The sequence below is a fragment of the Panthera pardus genome, unplaced genomic scaffold, assembly GCF_024362965.1.
Source record: "Panthera pardus isolate Hobbes unplaced genomic scaffold, ASM2436296v1 HiC_scaffold_6, whole genome shotgun sequence".
Taxonomy (NCBI): domain Eukaryota; kingdom Metazoa; phylum Chordata; class Mammalia; order Carnivora; family Felidae; genus Panthera; species Panthera pardus.
The window spans coordinates 66,502,695-66,519,819 of NW_026526991.1; the positions used below are offsets into that span (position 1 = coordinate 66,502,695).

General features: G+C 45.5%; 1 protein-coding gene across 1 annotated transcript; it reads left to right on the forward strand.

Moving 5' to 3' along the window:
• The first annotated feature begins 1,095 nt into the window (after positions 1 to 1,095).
• Positions 1,096 to 16,788, forward strand: ZNF641 (zinc finger protein 641). The gene is made up of 6 exons (XM_053894753.1): positions 1,096 to 1,226; positions 3,998 to 4,206; positions 4,836 to 4,927; positions 6,058 to 6,187; positions 7,073 to 7,186; positions 8,012 to 16,788. Exons 2-6 carry the CDS (start codon positions 4,023 to 4,025, stop codon positions 8,764 to 8,766), a joined length of 1,275 nt encoding a protein of 424 aa, XP_053750728.1. The 5' UTR covers positions 1,096 to 1,226; positions 3,998 to 4,022; the 3' UTR covers positions 8,767 to 16,788.
• The last annotated feature ends 337 nt before the right edge of the window (positions 16,789 to 17,125 follow it).

Below are 17,125 nucleotides of genomic sequence, written 5' to 3' on the forward strand. Positions count from 1 at the left end.
AGATTATAAATAGGTTCTAATGGTAACATAGTTTATTCCTTCTCATCTTTCTCAAATTCATCTTAATGCTCCGAGGTAGCTCTGTCCAATAGAAAAATAAGCAAGCCACATATATAATTTAATAATTTTAGTAGCCATATTTAAAAGTGAAAAAAAGTAGGTGAAATTAATTTTAATAATGTACTTAACCCTATAGGGTTACCTGGGTGGCTCTGTCAGTTAAGCCACCGACTTCACCTCAGATCATGATCTTCTGGTTTGTGAGTTTGAGCCCCCATCAGGCTCTGCACTGACAGTTCGGAGCCTGGAGCCTGCTTCAGATTGTGTCTCCTTCTCTCAGCCCTTCCTCCGCTCACAGTCTGTCTCTCTCTCTCTCAAAAATAAAAACATTTAAAAAAATTTTAAGAACAAAGTAATGTATTTAGTCCTATATATACCAAATGCTGCTTATTAGCTATTTGACATTTTGTTAATTCAGTCTTCCAAACCTGGTGTGTGTGTGTGTGTGTGTGTGTGTGTGTGTTACAACACATCTCTATTTGGACTAGTCACATACAGAGAGTTCAGCAGCCACATATGGCTAGTGGCTCCCGCAAATTGGACAATGCGGCTGCAAGGCCTACTTCAGATAGCACCTTGTCCTTGAAGTCAACCTGACCATCTCTCAAGCAGCATTAGTGACTCCTCCTCAATGCCCTCTCAAGCCCCCTATCCATGCTACCTTGAAACCTACAAGTCAAGCTCCTTGACGAATTCCAGATTGTTGCCTGAGAATTTGCTCTCACAGCGATTGTCTGGCATACAATGATCGGTTATTAAATGTCGGGGTAATTAATGAACCCGTGTGCAAAGAACCCCGTGGGAGGCCGAGGGCCGGGACCGAAAATGGTCAGTCAGGGAGCGGGCGCGGGTGGGCGGCCACCGTAGGCTGGATCCGGCGTCCCGGGGCGGCGGGCGCGGAGGTCCCCGGCTCTACCCGCCTGAGCGATGGGGGGCGTGGGGGCCACGGTCCACCCCCTCCCCCGCCCCCTCCCCCTTGCCGCCGCCGCCGCCGAGCCCCGGAAGCGGGCGGGGATTTCCTGTGCCCGCCCCACCCGCGCCCGCCCGGCCGCCGTCTCCGCCCGTCGCTGGCTCAGCAGCCGGCGGCTCCGACGAAGCGGAGGGCGGAGGGGAGGGGCCGGCGGCGCCCAGGAGGGAGGCACGGGCCGCAGGCCAAGCCGACCGGGGTGAGTGGGGCCGAGCCGCAGTTAGTCGCGGCTGGAGGGAGGGACGCCCGGCTTCCCGGGAAGGCGGGTGGGGGCCGTCACCCACGGGGCGGGGAGGAGGATCGACGCGGCCTCCGGTCGCTGCCTTAACCGGGGGTTGGCCCCACTGACATTCTGTGTCCGGCCTTCGCCCAGGCTTCCCCGTCCCCAGCGTCGCTGTCAGGCCCCGCGGTTCCCGCCGCTGTCACTCGGGCACAGGTTACCCCGTGGCTCCTTTCTCTTGACTTGCTCTTGCCCCAGTTCACGGGAAACCTGTTTTCTGACCTCACTTCCCCTGCCCCGGCTCAGCCTCTCGGATTCTCTGAAATCTGACCCTCTCCAGGGGCACTGTGACAAGAAGAAGGGAAGAAGCAACCTTACTCCGGAGCAGGCGCCCGTCCCGCCCATGCCCCACCCGGGGCGGAGGGCAGGGTTCTCTGACCGAACGGGAGAGACTCGTCCTCGTGCCCTTGGGCCACTCATTTTGATACACCGTCTTTTCCCTATTCAACAGCGCCCGCTGCAAAAACTTCTGCAGGTGGCTTGAGCCCCGGATATGTGAGGAAAAGTGAGAAATGCAAGCCCTAGAACCCAGACTCCAGTAGGCCTGGGAACATCCTGGAGCCAGGAGAAACCTGGTTAGGGCTGACACCTTAACTGCCCAGGTGCTGTCTCTGAGAGAGTGAACATGTAGGAAATGCAGTGTGAGGATAAGTAGCCACCCCCTTGCTGCTGAGATTTTTGCCAGCACTTCCACAGGTTTTCTGTGGAAAGTAGTCTCCAGTAGTCTGGAGAGGCTCACAGCTAGCCCAGTAAGCTCTGCAGAAGGAGGCTTCCCATCAAGGGACTGTGCTGCTGGGGGGATGGAGAAATGAGTTTGAGACAGGTGTTCAGATAGTAGCTGTAGGTAAAGCCCTGAGGGAGGATGTTCAAAAGGAGCTTGAGAAACAAGGAAGACCTCCAGTGAAGGGAGGGAATTCGCACCTTATATGTTAAAAATGAGGCAAATACAGGGGCTGGAATTCAGAAGAGAAAGCTAAAATGGAAGTTTCCCTTTATTGCTTTATGGGGAATTTTCCTTTCTCATGAGAAGTCTCTGAAAAGGAAACCTCCTAAGCTGGGAATCAGTCCAGGATGCTCCCATGAGGCCCTGAGACTCCTTTGGACTTCTGAGATGAAAGGATAATTTGTTCCCTTCCTGTGCATTGGGCTTAGGGTTGTCACCTACCTCTTCTGTCAAAGACAAATAGGCAAGAAAATAAATGACTTGACATCTGTCATTACCTATCCTGGGCTTCTGGGTTCTTGCAAATGTCATTGAATGGGTATGAGTGAGCCAGGATAGTTCACCAAGGTTCTGACCTGTTTTTGGAAGCCTTTCATTGGCTCTGACGGCTTCGGTACTGAATAAAAATCACACCACACACACACACACACACACACACACACACACACACACACACACACTGATGTTGCCAAGTAGAAGGGCTCTCTGTGCCATCTCATAGACTGTTTATCTGCCAGGAGGCAGGGAATCCCTTGTCAACAACACGTGAGACCTGCCCTAACCCCTAAGATGTCCAGAGAGGAGAAAAGCCCACAGCCTGGTCCTATGCACCACAGGATTATTATTAAGAATATTTGTTATCTAACCCAAATCTCTTCTCTTGGCAATCAAGAGAATAGACCTGTACACAGAGATAGAAACCACTTCTGTTTTCTCCTAGACAGGAGAAAACTGTATCTGTTGCTTTTAACTTTTTCCCAATGGCCATATTTCCCATCTCTTTCTCCACTTTTGTTTCTTCTGATGGAACATACTCTGGCTTCTTCACACCCTTCTTTAAAATTGAATATATTTTTCTATGAGATCTGACTGGATCTTTCCTGTCTCAGGTTCTTTCTTATGTTTCAACTCATAGGACTTTGAATTCACTGCGAGGTCGTATTAGCAGCAACTATTTCCCCTTTATCCACTTTTGGTTCAAACACTTTCTCTTCTTTTTTACTTTTCTCCATCAGACATCGACTCCCCGTTGACTAACAATTTCTCCTATCTGTCAGGGTTGCTTGGGAGTTTTACCCCTGCTTTCTGAGTTATTGGTCTTTGTACCACATTTATTACCAGTTCTCATTTTCTGCATCAGAGTGAGAGGTTGTGTCCCTTTGTTGAGGCTTAAATGAGGTGTCATTTGGTTTAGTCTCATAAGGGAGGTGTGTGCTCCTGACACACACATACCTTTGCCTGGGACTGCCACCTATAGTAGTCATTTCATTCTGAACCAATTGATGAGAATGGATTTGTGGCAGAAAATCTTACATGTGATTATACCCATTTTTGTTGAGTGGAAGTCAGTGCATATTCTTTCCTGCATGTGTCCAGATTGCTTACTTTATTGTATTTTCAGTGGTTGAAATTAAATGAATAGCTTTTGAATTTCCAGGATTGTTCTTTTTTTTTTTTTTCAAATGAAGTTCTTACAGCCATCAGGGATATTCTGTATCTACCATGAGGTCCCCAAAATAACTGTTAGTGACTTTGCTATTTAGCACCTGCTCATTTCTTAATTTCTCCAAGAAGCCTGGCCCAGGCTTAGTTGATTGGAACACACCAAGCTTTTAAAATTCATCTTCCATCAAGCTTCTCGTACCCAGTTTCATCTTTTATCCCTAGGGCTGTTTTCCATAACTCCCTTAGGAGTATTACCCCTTTACATTTTTAATGGGCACAGCTGATAATGAATTTGTTTCAGGTCACAATTTGGGTTTGCAGCAAAGATGCTTTCAGAACAAACAGCAGTCCTGGGGACAGGATGGGAGTCAATGAATGTCCAGCTGGATGGAACAGAGCCTCAGGTGGAAAGGGGAAGTCAAGAAGAGGGGCCATGGAGAACAGCACCAGGGCCACTGGAGCACCTGTGCTGTGACCTTGAAGAGGAGCCACAGTCCCTTCAGGAGAAGGGTAAGAGCCTGGAGGGTGTGTGGGGGGGGGGGGGGGGTTTGGGTAGCGGGGAGGGGAGAGCACAGTACAAAGAGTAGTCTCTTAATCTATGTTGAAAGCAGAGTTAAAATCCCCAAATTGCCATGGACTTAACACCATAACCAGTACCAGGACTAGTCCATTCTTCCTGCGCCCTGGTCACAGAGTATAAGGAGCTCCTGGGTTCTGTAAACCATGAAACTGGGTTTCTCCCGTTTCTTGCATAATCATTCCCTCCACATGCTGCAAGTGCATGGTTAGTGGTATTGTATGTGGGAGACAAAGGAAGTGACAACAGCTCTGATTACTGTTGAGAACATACCTAGTGAGATGCACTTTACTAGGTGAAAATTACATTCAAATAATATAAATTCAAACCACAGCTAGTCCAGTAGAGATGGCTGGCATATTAAGTTCTACTAAAAACCACTCAATACCCTTGCAGAATATTTTGAGTAAAGGTCTCTTCCACTAGGTGTATGCATTTGAATTTTATCAGTGGGCAAAAATACAGGACAATGTGACCCTTAAGCTCCTTTAACATGGGCCCAGTCTCTTATTGGGAAACGGTGGATGGTCCATCTCTAGTGGTTCCTCTTTCCTCTCTTCAGCTCAGTCGGCCCCCTGGGTTCCTGCCATTCCCCAGGAGGGGAGCACCGGAGATTGGGAGATGGCAGCTGCACTTCTTGCGGCAGGATCACAGGTGGGCCGTGTGCTTCCCTTAGCCTCTCCCAGGGTCTCATCTCGACTGCCTTTCTGTAGCCTCAGCATCACCCTATTGATTTGTTATTTCGCATGATCACTAATAGTATCCCCATCTTATAACTGAGCAGATTCTTTCCTTTCCAAGGGGCTCATCATACCCTTGAAAAAATGAGTGGAGGCTTGACAAGAAGAGGGTGAATTCCTAGAGGTTAATTTGTTTTTAATGGATGGTTGTGCTATCCCTAGAGGGATTTTAAGAACAATTTATTAATGTCTTTTAAGAAAAAAAATCTGGAAAGATTAGGAAAAGATGACCTGAAGGAAGTTTGGAAGAACATAAAATAGGCAGGACTGGGTGGACAGTGGAGCATTTATGGAAAAAAAGAGAAAACAGAAAGATGTAAAGAGGGGCAGAGCCAGAGAGATTTAGATTCAGAAGGCAATGGAAGAACCACAGAAGAACTACACTCCCTGAATGCTTACCATACTGTGGTTCTCTAAACGCTTTACGTATTCTAACCCATTTAACCCTGAGAGAAACTCAATTATGCCCATTATACAGATGAGAAAATAGGGTAGGATAAGATTGAAGCACTTGTGTACGGCCAAACTGCTAATAAGTGGCAGAGCCAGGAGTCATTTGGCTCAAGAATCTGGGCTTCTAGCCACCATACTATGCTACCTCAAAAGATAGGGATATGGCATGATGGGTGGAGGGCGAGAAAGAATGTTTTATCTATATGATTTTGTGCTGATAGAAAAGGAAAGGTCAAGTGGAGGAAGGAGATGTTAGTACCCAATTTCTGCAATGAAAAAAATAAGGCAAGTGGGAAGCACTGGGCAGACACTGTAATTAAACAGAGGGAGCAATGAGCAATGAGGGAGCGTGCCTCCAACTTGCCATGGTCCCAGTGGGAAACTCCTCAAGAGACGTTATCCTTACTCACTGACCATTACTTTTACACCTCTGTTCATTTACCCTTCACCAAAACTGTATGCCCTATCTCTGGGAAATTCTCTTTCTAGATGCTCCTGTGCCTCTCTCCTCTACTATCTCAGCATTTTATACTGAGATCACATTTTCCTTAATGAACAATTACTAACAGATGATGCTACATTTTGTTTCAGGGCCTGGTAACCATCAAGGATGTATCACTGTGCTTCTCTCAGGAGGAGTGGCGGAGCCTGGATCCTTCTCAGACAGACTTTTATGGAGAATATGTCATGCAGGAAAACTGTGGGATAGTGGTCTCTCTAAGTAAGCATAATCTTCCCTAGCCACTTTTATAAGATTATACTCTGGGAGGATGGAGCCATCTGCTCTAGAGCTGATGCTCTAGAGTGTCTGTCTAGGGTACTTTCCCTGGCTGGCAATATGTGTAAGCTTTCACCAGAGAAAGAGCATTAAGCCTAATTCAAGGAAAATGGAAGTGAGGTGTCATTTTTTATTTTTATTTTTTAATTTTTTTTAACGTTTATTTATTTTTGAGACAGAGAGAGACAGAGCATGAACAGGGGAGGGGCAGAGAGAGAGGGAGACACAGAATCTGAAACAGGCTCCAGGCTCTGAGCTGTCAGCACAGAGCCCGACACGGGGCTCGAACTCACAGACCGTGAGATCATGACCTGAGCCGAAGTCGGACGCTTAACTGACCAAGCCACCCAGGCACCCCGAGGTGTCATTTTTTAAAAACAACAGCAAAATAATGCTGAATTGTGGAGAAGAGAACTTTAGGCTCACCTTGGTTGGGAATTGGGAGATTCTTAGAAAGCAGAGAGGACATTTAAGTGATAGAACTGAGTCCTTGGAAACTCAACGGCCACCTAGGGTAAGATGGGAGTCTGGGGGTAGGACGGCTCTAGTAGGGCTAATTAAGTGAAGTTAAACACAGTTGTGCTAGTATTTGAAATTCGAGTGGAATTTGAGTAGAAGAGAACAGACACACTAGGGAAGAGAATGTGATTTTCTAAAAGAAAGAAGAGGGACTTAAGAGAAATCACATGGGGGCTTGGGGAGAGAGGCCTATATCTGGCCTTCTTTTATCTTCAGTTCCAAGGAGTAATCTAGGAAATAGCTTTTTGTCAGAAATAGATAATTACAGTTGAATTCATTGACATCTCTGTTTTCCTTTCCCATGGGCAGGATTTCCAATTCCCAAGCTGGACATGCTTTCTCAACTAGAAGGAGGGGAAGAACAATGGGTCCCTGACCCCCAAGACTTAGAGGAGAGGGACATCCTGAGGGTCACATATACAGGTAAGCACCTACAATAGACTTTCAGCCACTTCCTTCACCCCTCTTGGAGTGTCATCATTACATGTCCATCTAATCCCTCCTCTGCTCAGCGAGTTACGGAGTCAAAAAGTATAGAGATATTTTTCTTCAACGGCAAGACAGTGTAGCAGAAAGGTTTAGAAGGCAGGCTCTAGAGCCAAACTTTGTGGATTGTAATCTAGGACCACACCTGGGGGACCTTGGAAAAGAAATTCACCCCTCTTTGGGTTCCTCATCCATATGTTACTGTGAGATTTAAATATGTTAACATAGTAGAACAGTACCAGGCACATAATAAGCACTCAATAAATGTTAGTTGTTGTTGTTATTGTTGATGTTATTGTGAATGCTTTCCAAAATGTCTCTTGTATTGCTGACAGGTGGTCACTCAGCCAGTGAGGATTGCAGCACATTTCTTAACTCTCTCCACCTATGCTCATAATAATAAATAAATAGCAACAATAGCATAGACCATTTACTAAGTGCTCACTATGTGCAGGTACTCTACTATCTATCTTATAACATTTATCTTATAATTATTCCCATTTTACAGAAGAGAAAATGAAGGCTTACAGAAGTTAAGTGGGAAAGCTGAGATTCAGAATTGGGTAATCTGCTTCCTAAGTCTAGGCTTTTAACCTCTGCACCTCTTGCACTGTCTTATACAACATTAGAGCCTGTTCTCTCAGCCCTTGTGGGGTAAGGTTTAGGCCCTAACAGGAATCATACTACCTCACCTATGACTTGGGTCCTGGGGTACTCTCTTGTGACTCCCCTCTTGGGGTTGGTATTTTCCCTTCTCCACAGGAGATGGCAGTGAGCACGAGGGTGATACCCCTGAACTAGAAGCAGAACCTCCCAGAATGTTATCTAGTGTGTCTGAAGATACTGTTCTCTGGAACCCAGAGCAGGATGAGAGCTGGGATTCCATGCCCAGGAGCTCCAGAGGAATGCTCCTGGGTCCACCTTTTCTTCAGGAAGATAGCTTCTCAAACCTTCTATGTAGCACAGAGATGGATTCCCTGTTAAGACCGCACACATGCCCCCAATGTGGGAAACAGTTTGTGTGGGGCTCCCACCTTGCCAGGCACCAGCAAACACACACTGGGGAGCGGCCCTACAGCTGCCTCAAGTGTGAAAAGAGCTTCGGGCGAAGACATCACCTGATCCGGCACCAGAAAACCCACCTACATGACAAGCCCAGCAGGTGCTCTGAGTGTGGCAAGAATTTCCGATGCAACTCCCATCTAGCCAGCCACCAGAGAGTGCATGCGGAAGGCAAATCCTGCAAGGGCCAAGAGGTTGGAGAGAGCCCTGGGGCTAGGAAACGGCAGCGGGCCCCACCAGTGCCAAAGTGCCATGTGTGCACTGAGTGTGGGAAGAGCTTTGGCCGACGGCACCACCTGGTGAGACACTGGCTGACCCATACTGGGGAGAAGCCCTTCCAGTGCCCTCGCTGTGAAAAGAGCTTTGGCCGTAAACATCACCTGGACAGGCACCTGCTGACCCACCAGGGACAAAGTCCCCGGAGCAGCTGGGACAGAGGGACATCTGTCTTTTGAGATCTGTTTCTGCTGCAGCTGTGGTCACATCTATCAGCAGCTGGTGCTACCAGGAGTCTCTCCCAGAGTTGCCCCTCTCCTGCACCCCAATGGCCAGAATCATGAGCCCTGGCTCCATGCCTGGAAAGATGAGGTTCCAACATTGGCCAGACATTTCTCACCAGTTCTGTGAGATACCACACAAGATGAGTTCTTTGGGCAAAACTTTAGGAAACAGTGCTTACTACATGGGCTGATATTCAGCCTGAGCCCATTCTCAAGGGAGTTTATTACTGAGGTCCAAGCCGAGTGGTTGGAGCCTATGCTATCCCAGTTAAATATTTGAGTACCACCTTTGTATACTGTAACTATTATATCCTCTCTATATATAGAGAGAAAGACCATATTAGCATATTAAAGACTCTGAGAACTTTCTGGGTACAGGGAATTGTTAAGCCTCTTTTAATGCAGTGTTTCCTAAATTTATTTGACCTCAGTATCCTTTCTATCTTACATCCCACAGAACTGGTGACTCCATGAAACACACTGGTGAACACTGGGTTAGAGAGTAATGAGGAAACAGGAAAGAAATAGTGATCAGGTACCCAGAGTCCCCCTTTTTTTATCCAAATGAAAGCTGAGGGGCAGACCTCATTCCTGTGTGGGTCCATCACCCTTAACCAGATCATCGAAATATACATCCACACCTCTTACCCCTACCTCCTGAAAAATAGAAACAAGAACCTTTTCACCCCCTATTCCTACTCTCTTCATCCTCTTCATACATATATCCAGCTGAGAGATCACCCTACATACAATGCTAAGAGATGGACTTATACCCGCAAGTAACCCAGGCCCACACGGAAGAAAAAACTTTATCCCCTTGAACAGACCCCTCTTCTCTTATCTGTGTCTTTATGTGTCTATGTGTATCTGTGTGCAGGGTCTTTGAATTCAGAGAGCATGCAAAGTGCAAACTGTACAAGCTAGATTTTCTAGGGGCTGTTTTCTGGGGATGAGGGTAGTAGGGATTGTATGGGAGTTTTTGTTTTGTTTCAAGATAGGAAGTAAGCTGAGCAATTAAGAGAGCCCTCATGGAAAGGGTTAAGTGATGGGTTAAGTTGTGGGAGTTGAGATATAATGTCTTCCCCAGTATTAGTAAGATCAAGACAAACGTGGATATATATGTCTAGGTCTGACTCTCCCGGCCACAGATTCTTTTGGCCTGGGAGGAGAAAGAAAGACCCATCCTCAGTGAGGTGAGCTGTTTCTTGTTGATTTCAAGTAAGTTGCATATAGAAGCTTCGTGCTTAGTGGGTTTCTTTGTCTTGTTTTAGTGCTGGGAAATTAGGGCAGGAATCACAGTGCTTGCAGGTTGTTGTCATCATTCTTATCTGACCTTGATTGCCTCATCAAGGAGACAGTTTTTCTTGGGGATCTCATTCTCCCAGAAACAGAACTTGAGGGAAATGGCTATGGTTTAGCTTTTCAGCTGATGCAGGGTAATGCATTGGGTTTTCTTCCCAATTCTGGACAGGTATCCACACTAAGACTCTTAACTCCAGGACTTACATAAGTATTCTAGCATCTGTTGGTTGATAAGTTGGTCATTGTTTTGCTTTATTGATAATGTGTTAATACCAAGCTTATAATTTAAAAATGATCTTGTATGAAAGAGCAGTTTGGGGTTAGGGAGAGAAAGGAGCAAAGTGGATGAAAGTGGGGTAGTTTCTCTTTAATGCTTAGACTCTGGTTTGTCCTTAACTTATTTCTCAACCACAATTGGTGGAATTAACTAGAGAGGCAAGAGGAAGTAAGCTGCAACGATCTAGTTTAATGACTGTCTCATTTGCTTAGGAAAAACTGGGTGAATCACAGCTCTTCAGAGTTCTGGACCCAGATGGAGCTGAAAATAGGGCCATTTTGTTGACTTGGCTTCTTAGAGTGTATATGAGTTGAGCAGCCGAGCCCCTGCCTCCCTTCTGCTGCTCAGAGCAGCCTTCCTTCTTTGCTTGGAATGTACTGTTCTTGCTTACATTCCTAGTAATAGAGCAAAATGACCAGCCCTTTATAAAGTCCTCAGAGAAAGGAACATTTTAGGATTAGTATTAGGAGATACCCCAGGGACTAGGAGAGTATTGGATTCCAGTGGTAAAACTGGGCTATACCATTTCTTTTACCCTCCCACTACACCTCATTCATTAATGTAGATCAGCTCTATGTAAGCAATGGTTCAGAACCTGTTTTAGATCATAGACCCTTTTGAGAATCTGATAACCAGAAACTCACTTTTTGAGAATAATAGACATTAGCAATTCACTCTGCTTTATATATACATTTAGCAGGTTCAGAGCCTATCCGTGGAATTACTAATCTGGGATCATAGGGAGTTACCCTGACCCAGTATGGTCGTTATATATTTGTGTCAAGAATTACAGGGCAAGGATCGCTAAATATTTTAAGGACTAAGATATCAGAGGCAATAGGGGATAAAGACAGAGTCTAGTCTTTAATGACTACAAGAGTATTGCTTACATTCTACTTATATTTTTTAAAACGATGACATGCTAACAAATCCAGCTCCTCACAAACTTTGTTTTAAAGACCTGTGGGAGGTGACTCCCTGTACTATCAGATTACACCTCTTAATAACCAAATGTTAACCTCCAGCCTTTGATCTGTTTTAGTAAATGTAAGGAGAGTAAGCGAAGCCCCCAAAGTGTGGGGGCAGTCGTAATACCCAAATGAAAGGCATCATGGAGTCTAAGGGCCTTCTGCAGAAAGGACATCTTAGGGCATTTCTGATATACCACTGTCTTCTCTACCTCGGTCCAACACCACTTTCCTTGGATGAAAAATAAAATAAGCAACAGCCATCAGATGGGTGAATAGATTTGAATGATTTGTCCCATAGGGAATCAGTCTCAAACTCCCATCTTTCTCCCAACTTGCTTTGCCACGTGTCCACCCATCCCCTTTAAATAAAAAAACTGTCTCTGTGTTCTCTCTGGGCAAATGTAAAATGGGGAAGTCCATCTTCAGAAACCTGTCACCTTTTCTTTCTGTGGTGCCTCTACCCTGTTCAGGGCCCAAGTGTCCTCCCCTTTCTATTCCATCAAAGTATGTCTTCAAAGAATCCTTTACACTGGAGGAAATAACTCAAAGTATTAGCTTTTCCCAAAGTCATTTACATTTTAAGCCTTAGCTCTGATAGTAGAAGTGGAAAGAAAAAGTTTTCCCTTGTTTAGCTCCTTCCGGGAGCTAAAGGGGTGATAATTTGTGACAAAGTCCTTTTCTTTCCAGCACTTCTGCACTCAAACCACTGTTTCCTTATTTCCATCAAGGGCAAGGTGAGCCCTGACTCAGAACCAGAGATGCCAGAAGATATGTTCTTTCCATTCCTATTCAGATGAATGCACTGGATGGGGGTGAGTGGAGCTGGGCAGTAACAGAAAAGTGAAATCTATTCCCATATACCCCTTAGAGATCCTGAGCTGGCAAAATTTCCTTCTATTCCTGGAGTGCTATATTAGGCCTTGGGTCTCAAAAGGTGGTCTCTGAACCAGCAACATGGACATCACCTGGGAACTTGTTTTAGAAATGCAAATTCTCAGGCTCCATCCCAAACAAACTGAATCAGACACTGGGAGTGGAGCCCAGCAATCGGTCTTCACTTGCCTTCGAGAATATCTGATGTATACTAAAGTTTGAGAATCACTGGCTAGGAGATTCAAGTTCCACTTCAATCAGTGGTACCTCACCCTCTTCAAATGGGGAGAAAGGGAGGGAAATCTTTAAACCCCTGCTGCCAGATTTATTTTCTGCAACCTCTCCAGGCTAGTTTCTCTTCACTTCTGGTTCCCTTGAGTCCCAAGGTCTTCCCGCACCCTTAAATCGGTGAAAGGACTGGGTTAGGCAACAATTTTAGAAATTGTGTGTTTGGGGGCGGGGGGCAACTACCAATGTGCCGTGACTTACTGGGGCTAGAGCTTCTAAAATGGGCCCTGAGGATTCACGGGTCCAGAAATCTGAAAGGATAAAAAGGAGAAGATACCTCAAAGAAAGGAAATCCAATGTAAAACTGAAAAACTAACATCCAAGGAAATGGTCCTCCTTTGCTAGTTAGTGGTCCTTCTCCAGGCCTAATAAGTTGCCCTGGAGGCTTGCAAGGTGGATATTTAGCACAGGATAGAGGGTATGGCCAGCTCTCCCAAGCCCTTAAGGAACCAAGTTTTCCAACCTCACAATTGCATTGGAGACCAATGAGGTACCATGCAAGGGATTTCTAACCATGAATTGGCATACCCTGTGGACAAGGGCAACAGAAGTACTGGAGAGTCCCCAGGACACAAGAAAGAACCAGGCTCATTTAGTAATATGTGACAGAAGTGAGATTTGAACCCAGACTCTGTTTACCAGGTAGAGTTGTAATCAATTAAGCCATGGCACCTGTGTCAAAAATGCATTTCCTGCTTGAAGATTCTGTCCAATTCAGGCTGCAAGAAGGGGCCTGTCTTGCAGGCCCTGGTCCTGTTACCTCTAGCTCCTCTTCTAACCAAACTCATGAGGACAGACTGAACTAAAATGACCACTCCTGTGGGGCTCTCCAAGGTCAAAAGGTTGGAGTGAACCTACGTCCCTTTGGAGGTGATTAGCTCCTCTCCCCAAGATGGAGAAGCTTGGCTACAGTTTTCTTCAACTCCAGTCTTCAGGGTCTCTCTCTCTTGCTTTTCCAGTTACTGCCCTCATTTTCCCAATAAATGGAGCTCCTCCATTCTTCACTCCCATTTCTCTTTTTCAGTTGGTTTGGTTTAGTAGCTTTTCATTTTGTTTTGCCTGGGGAATGCTTCACCTTCCTAAGGATATATGTTCTTCCCAATCCCTATCCTTCTCTTTCCATCATAGTTATTGTCTTTAGGCTTCTAGCTAGTTCCGTTCCACCGTGAGCCCCTCCATCCCTCTGCCTGCTGTCCAGTTTGTCAGCTGTAAGCCTACAAAGCGGGGTCAAGTACTCATACTTCCCACTTTCTTCCCTCCAGTCCTTGGCTTGGCTCTAGCAGCTCAGCTGCCATCTTACCACCCTGCATCTCTTTCTCTCTCTCACCCTTCCCCACATCCTAACCTGGCTAAGAGGTTGTCCATACTGCCAAGTCCAGGCCCTACACTCCATTCCCTACAGGCTCTTCTTCCCTAAATTTAGCTTCCAAAGTAGGGTTCTACTTTTTGCTACTCTAATTTACTCAATCTCTTCCTGTCTTTTGTGGCTCCTGAGAATCCCTCTCAATTTTATAAGCCATTTTTGGCAATCTCACTATGTGCCAGGCACCGGCTCTTCCAGGCCTGGGAAATCAAGTGTGACCATGGTCCCTGTACTCAGCATGTTCCTCAACTGAGCCCTCCCCTGGCACCACTTTCCTGCCATGTCTCATGATACTGCACACCAAGGCACACTCTTCCAGGAAGTTTTGGGAGTGTATGCCCACTTGCCATCCAACCCAACTGCTCTGTGCCTGCTGGATTTCTAGCTCTTGTCTGACTTGATTCCCTCTGATGGACTGTGAATTTCCCATGGGTTACCCACTGGGGACCTTTGTCTGTATCCTTAGGGGTCTCTAATATGCTCCCTATGGTCCCTGTCAGTTGAATAAAGGTCTTATTGGCTGTGTCACTGATTTCCTCTCTCAGTCCTCTCCTCTACTCTTCCCTCCATTCTCAGCTCTTCTCTCATGATCAAAAGACTGCAACAGAGTGGGAGACACCAGACAGCTCTGGGAGGAGTCACACAGTCATGCGTGAGCCCCTTCACTGCTTCTCCCAAAAACATAAACCTTGAGATGCCACAAATTAGGCCTCCCCATCTCTCTCTTGGTGTCCTGGCTTCCAGATGTCCCTCCTCTGGTCTTCACCCAACCTGGAGCTGGGAAAAGGAGATTGCTGAGCAGGACTGGGCCTAGAGTAAGGCAGGTAAGGGTCTAGGGAGCAAATATAAGAAGGCCCTCCATCTCGGGGTCATTCAAGTGCTGACCCTGCTCTTGGGAGACCCTTAAAGTGCTGAACCCAAGTCTGGAAACTGAGGTGATGATGGTGACTATGAATTGACCCCCTAGGCAAATTTACAGTAATTGGAGATTTGGTGGGGGGAGCCAGAGGAGGCATGCACAGATGGGGTTAGGCAGGAACTGGGTCCACCAGACATACTCACCCTTGTGGATAAAGAGGATGAGCATATGGCAAAGGGGATCAAGAGAATGAGGTAAGAGAATAAAGTTCGTGTGGGAGTAAACATGGGAAGCTGGCATGGACACCACTAGCCTCTGATCCACTGACACAACCTCCCACCTATGGAGCTTCATGGGACATGTGGAAGAAGGGAAGGAGCCATTTCCCAGGCCTTGAGTGCATCCCAAAGGCTTTGCTCTTCCTCCATGGGAGTTGCCTTAATGGAGCTTCAAGCCTACTGTTTAGGGGACAATCTGCCTCTGTAGCTTTCTGAACACCAGCCAGACTGTTTTGGCACCTACCTCAGTGCTTCAGGTTTCCCTATTTTCTTATGTTCACTCTTAACTTCCCACTGTCACTTGGAGTAATACTCTTGACAAGTCTGGTCTTTCTCCTGACCAGAAAAGGAGGAAGGAAGGAATTGACAACAGGGGGAGGAGAAACCCAGCTGTGATTGTTCACTGAGGGCCCTGTTCTTTCTGCCGGCTCCAGTGGTCTATTGGAATCCTGACTTCCTCTCCTTACTCCCCTCTATCAGTGCCTTTCCCAGCCCCATCCACGGCCTCATGCTGAACCCCCCACCCCAGTCTTCAGTTCCTCTCTTCCAAATCCTTTGGCTTTTCTCTTTTTCAAACTCCCTTTCTGACATGGTGCCCCTACATTAATTTCCCAGAATGTCTTCTTGTCCTTGCTAGGCATTTCTAGCCCAACCACACTGCCTTGCCATTTCAGAGCTCCCCAGAGGAGCGGGGACAGGAGAGAGCTACTGCTTTGAGACCACTGACAAATGGAGATGCTTGCATGTTCTGAAAACCCCACAATGTGTTTAAGAACACCCTCCCCCACAAAAATCCTCTAAGTTACCAAAACACTCAATGTAGAAGTGAATCCTAACTTCTGATCTTTACCTACATCGAAAAGATATCTTGGAGAGTTACTGAGTAGATGATGTGGCCCCATCTGACATCAATAATTGTAGACAAGAGAGCACTGGATTCACAGTTAAAAGTCAATTTCTAAAGTGCACATTTTCTAAACATTAGCTTTTTCACTTAAGATCTAAGAGACTGAGGTGAAAATGAAATGAAATAATGCATGCAAAAGTACAAACCATCTTATAAATGAAAAAACTATAACAACTACATGGAATTTTCTACTTTATTTTTGAACAAGTTACAATTTACTTGATTCCGAAAACAAATCCAAAAAAAAAAAAAAGATATAGTAAAGAGTCTCATTACTACGTATCCTCTACCATTCCCATCACGTTCCCCTCACAGTAGAGAAGCAGTTAGTTTTTTTTGTGTGTATCTTGCCAGAATTTTATACAATTACAAAGAGGTATATTTTCCTCCATTTTACACAAAAGGTAGTATGGTATACTCAATGTCCCAAATTGTTCTTTCACTTAACATATCTTTGGGAGCTTGTCATAATACATAGAGAATCCCCCCTTTTTACAGCTGCATGCTATTTCACTTTATGGAAGCTTCAGTTTAACCAGGCCCCTGGTAAAATTTAGATTATTTCCTTTTCTGTTACTGCAGTGCTGTACTGAATACGTTGGACATAAGTCTTTTCACAAATGCATTTACATCTAAAAGATAAAGTGGTTCTGCTGGGTCAAAGGATATTTGCATTTGTAATTGTAAAAGGGAAATTCCCTCCATTTACACTCTCACTAGTGTTGTGAGTGCCTGTTCCCCCACAGCCTTACCAATGGAGTAGGTTCTCAAAACCTTTGAATTGATTAAAAATGTTATCTTATTGTTTTAATGTGCATCTCTCTTATGAGTAAAATTGTATCTTTTTCATATTTTTAAAGGCCATTTGTATTTTTTGTTAACTGTTTTATCAACAACCATTGAATAGTTGATGCTAAAGGGCATCTAAGCTTTGTTACAACTCTAAAGTCCAACAATTTTCTGATCATCATCATCGACTAGGCAGTTGAAAGCAAAGAATTGAGGTCAGGGATGTTCCATTTGCTCTGACTAAAGTTAAATACCCAAATATGGCACTAGAGTGTGAGCAGTGAGAAGTGGGGATTATGCTTTATCCATCTTTATTCAGCAAAGCACCCAGAATCTTGTAGGCATTTAGTTATTAGTGAACACTTGGGATGAGATTACCTATTCTTGGGAATTCCTTTCACAGAAGT

Excerpts from the sequence above, each read along its gene's own strand:
- ZNF641 (XM_053894753.1), top strand. The coding sequence starts at position 4,023 with ATGCTTTCAGAACAAACAGCAGTCCTGGGGACAGGATGGGAGTCAATG. Across the intron at positions 6,188-7,072 it reads TGGGATAGTGGTCTCTCTAA|GATTTCCAATTCCCAAGCTG; the intron begins GTAAGCATAATC and ends TCCCATGGGCAG. Across the intron at positions 7,187-8,011 it reads CCTGAGGGTCACATATACAG|GAGATGGCAGTGAGCACGAG; the intron begins GTAAGCACCTAC and ends CCTTCTCCACAG.